The sequence below is a fragment of the Parus major genome, unplaced genomic scaffold (assembly GCF_001522545.3).
Source record: "Parus major isolate Abel unplaced genomic scaffold, Parus_major1.1 Scaffold442, whole genome shotgun sequence".
Taxonomy (NCBI): Eukaryota; Metazoa; Chordata; class Aves; order Passeriformes; family Paridae; genus Parus; species Parus major.
Window position 1 is genome coordinate 39625 of NW_015379346.1, and position 2004 is coordinate 41628.

Sequence of the window (2004 nt, forward strand, 5' to 3'; positions counted from 1 at the left end):
CGCCGGGACCCGGGGGGGGACCCCAACCCCATGGGGAGGGGTCTTCTGCCCCACAGGCAGGGCCCCAATCCCATGAGGGGTCCCCAACTCTTCCTTGGGGGGGTCCCCAACCCCTTAGGGGGGATCTCCAACCTCCTGGGGGGGGGTCCCCACCCCACAGAGCACCTGCAGCCCCACGGGGGATCCCCCCCAATGGAAGGGGCTGCAGGAGGGGCCCCCGAGCCTGGGGGGTCCCCAATCCTCTGGGGGGGACCCTCAACCCCTCGGGGGGTCCCGGCGCTGTGCCCCAAGTGGCAGCGGGGGGGTCACGAAGGCCCCAATCCCGGGGGAGGGGGAGAGGGGGAGGGAACCCGACGGGACCCGACGGGGACGGGGACACCGAGAGGGCTCTGGTGACCCCCCCAGGGCCGGTTTGGGGGTCCCAGGTGAGGTTCTGGGGGTGCCTGGGCACCGTTTCGGGGTTCTGGGCTCCGGCTGGGGGTCATGAGCTGCTGGAGCACCTCTGGGGGAGGTTTTGGGCTCCCAGGCACCGACGTGACCATTTTGGGACCACAAGAACCAACCCAGACTCCATCCTGGGGGAAAATTTTGGCCCTTGGACTCTTTTTGGCATCCCAGGGATGAATTTGACAATTTTAGGGTCAGGAGCACTGAGCTGGGCACCGTTTTGGGCTCCTGACCATCATCCTGGGCTCCCAGGCACCAACTGCCCAAATTTTGGGACCACAGGCAGTTTTGGGGATGTTCAGGGGTCCCAGAAATCAACCTGAGCATTTTTGGGTTCATAAGAACTGACTTGGGCACCAATCTGGGGTCCTGAGCATCACTCTGGCATCCCAGGCACCAATTTAACCATTTTGGGGGGATCCCAGGCACCATTTTGGGGGTCCCAGGATCTATTTTAGAGTCCCAGGCACCATTTTAAGGGTCCTGGGCACAATTTTGGCCATCCTGGGACAACCAGAACCCACTCGCGCCCCATTTTGGGGAGAATTTCGGGGGGAGGTCTCAGGGACGTTTCAGGGAGGTCTCGGGGGTTATCTGGGGGGGCTCTGTGGGGTCTCGGGGGGGCTCACCCAGGTTGAGGGTGAGCTTCATGCGCCCCCCGTCCAGCTCGAGGCGCAGGGTGTCGGCCGAGTGGCGCGAGGTGGTGGCCAGGACGAGGCCGAAGGCTCGGGGGGACATAAAGCGCAGGGACACGTCCTCGGCCTCCGTCTGCTCCCCCGGCACCTGCACCTTCAGGTACATGCTGCCGTCATAGCTCAGCACCGCCGCCTCTGCGGGGACACCGGGGACCCCCGTCAGCCTCGGCACCGACCCCCGGGACAGCCCCGAGCCCGCGGCCAGGTGAGCCTCGGGCCAGGTGGGTGCTGGCTGAGAACCGCGGCTCGGGGGGGGGACAAGGGACAGGGGACAGGGAACAAGGGACAGGGGACAAGGGACCACTTCCCCCCACCCCCGGCACCTGTCTGGGGACCCCCAGCTCGAGGTGTGCGGGGCTGGGGGGATTCAGGTGTGTCCAGGTGCTCCCCCAGGTGTCCCTGGGGACATCCGGGCACCTCCTCCCCAGGTGTGACCCCCGGTGTGTGTCCCCCGCGCCCCCTCCTCACCTGTCTCGCAGCGCGGCCCCAGGTACCCGGTGCCGCGACAGTCGCACACGAAGCGGTTCCAGCCCTCGCGACACGTCCCCCCGTTGCGACAGGGGCCGCTGGCGCACAGCCGGGGGGGGTCCCTCGCACACAGCGGGGCGACCCCCGGGGCCCCCCCGGCCCCCAAAAGCGCCCGCACGTCGCGGCTCCGCCCGTCCACGAACAGATCCCGCACGCAGCCCACGAAGCCGAGGCGCAGCCCCGCTGCCCAGAGCTCGGGGGGCGCGGGGGGGCCCGGGCGACCCTCGGGGAGCCCCCCCAGGTACAGCTCGGCCCCCACGTCCAGCACGTCGCGGTCACCGCTGGCCAGGAAGGGCGTGCTGCGGCTGTTCACCGACACCGAGCCTGGGGGGCA

At 68.5% G+C, this 2004-nt stretch overlaps 1 protein-coding gene across 1 annotated transcript in view; it reads right to left on the reverse strand.

Moving 5' to 3' along the window:
• LOC107199117 (neurexin-2-like) overlaps positions 1-2004 on the reverse strand; it is a 24256-nt gene that overhangs the window by 19617 nt on the left and 2635 nt on the right. Inside the window, exons 3-4 of the mRNA XM_015616451.3 lie at positions 1611-1994; positions 1077-1277 (exon numbers count right to left, since the gene is read on the reverse strand). Of these exons, the coding sequence (XP_015471937.1) occupies positions 1077-1277; positions 1611-1994 (585 nt within the window). The remainder of the gene's footprint in view (positions 1-1076; positions 1278-1610; positions 1995-2004) is intronic.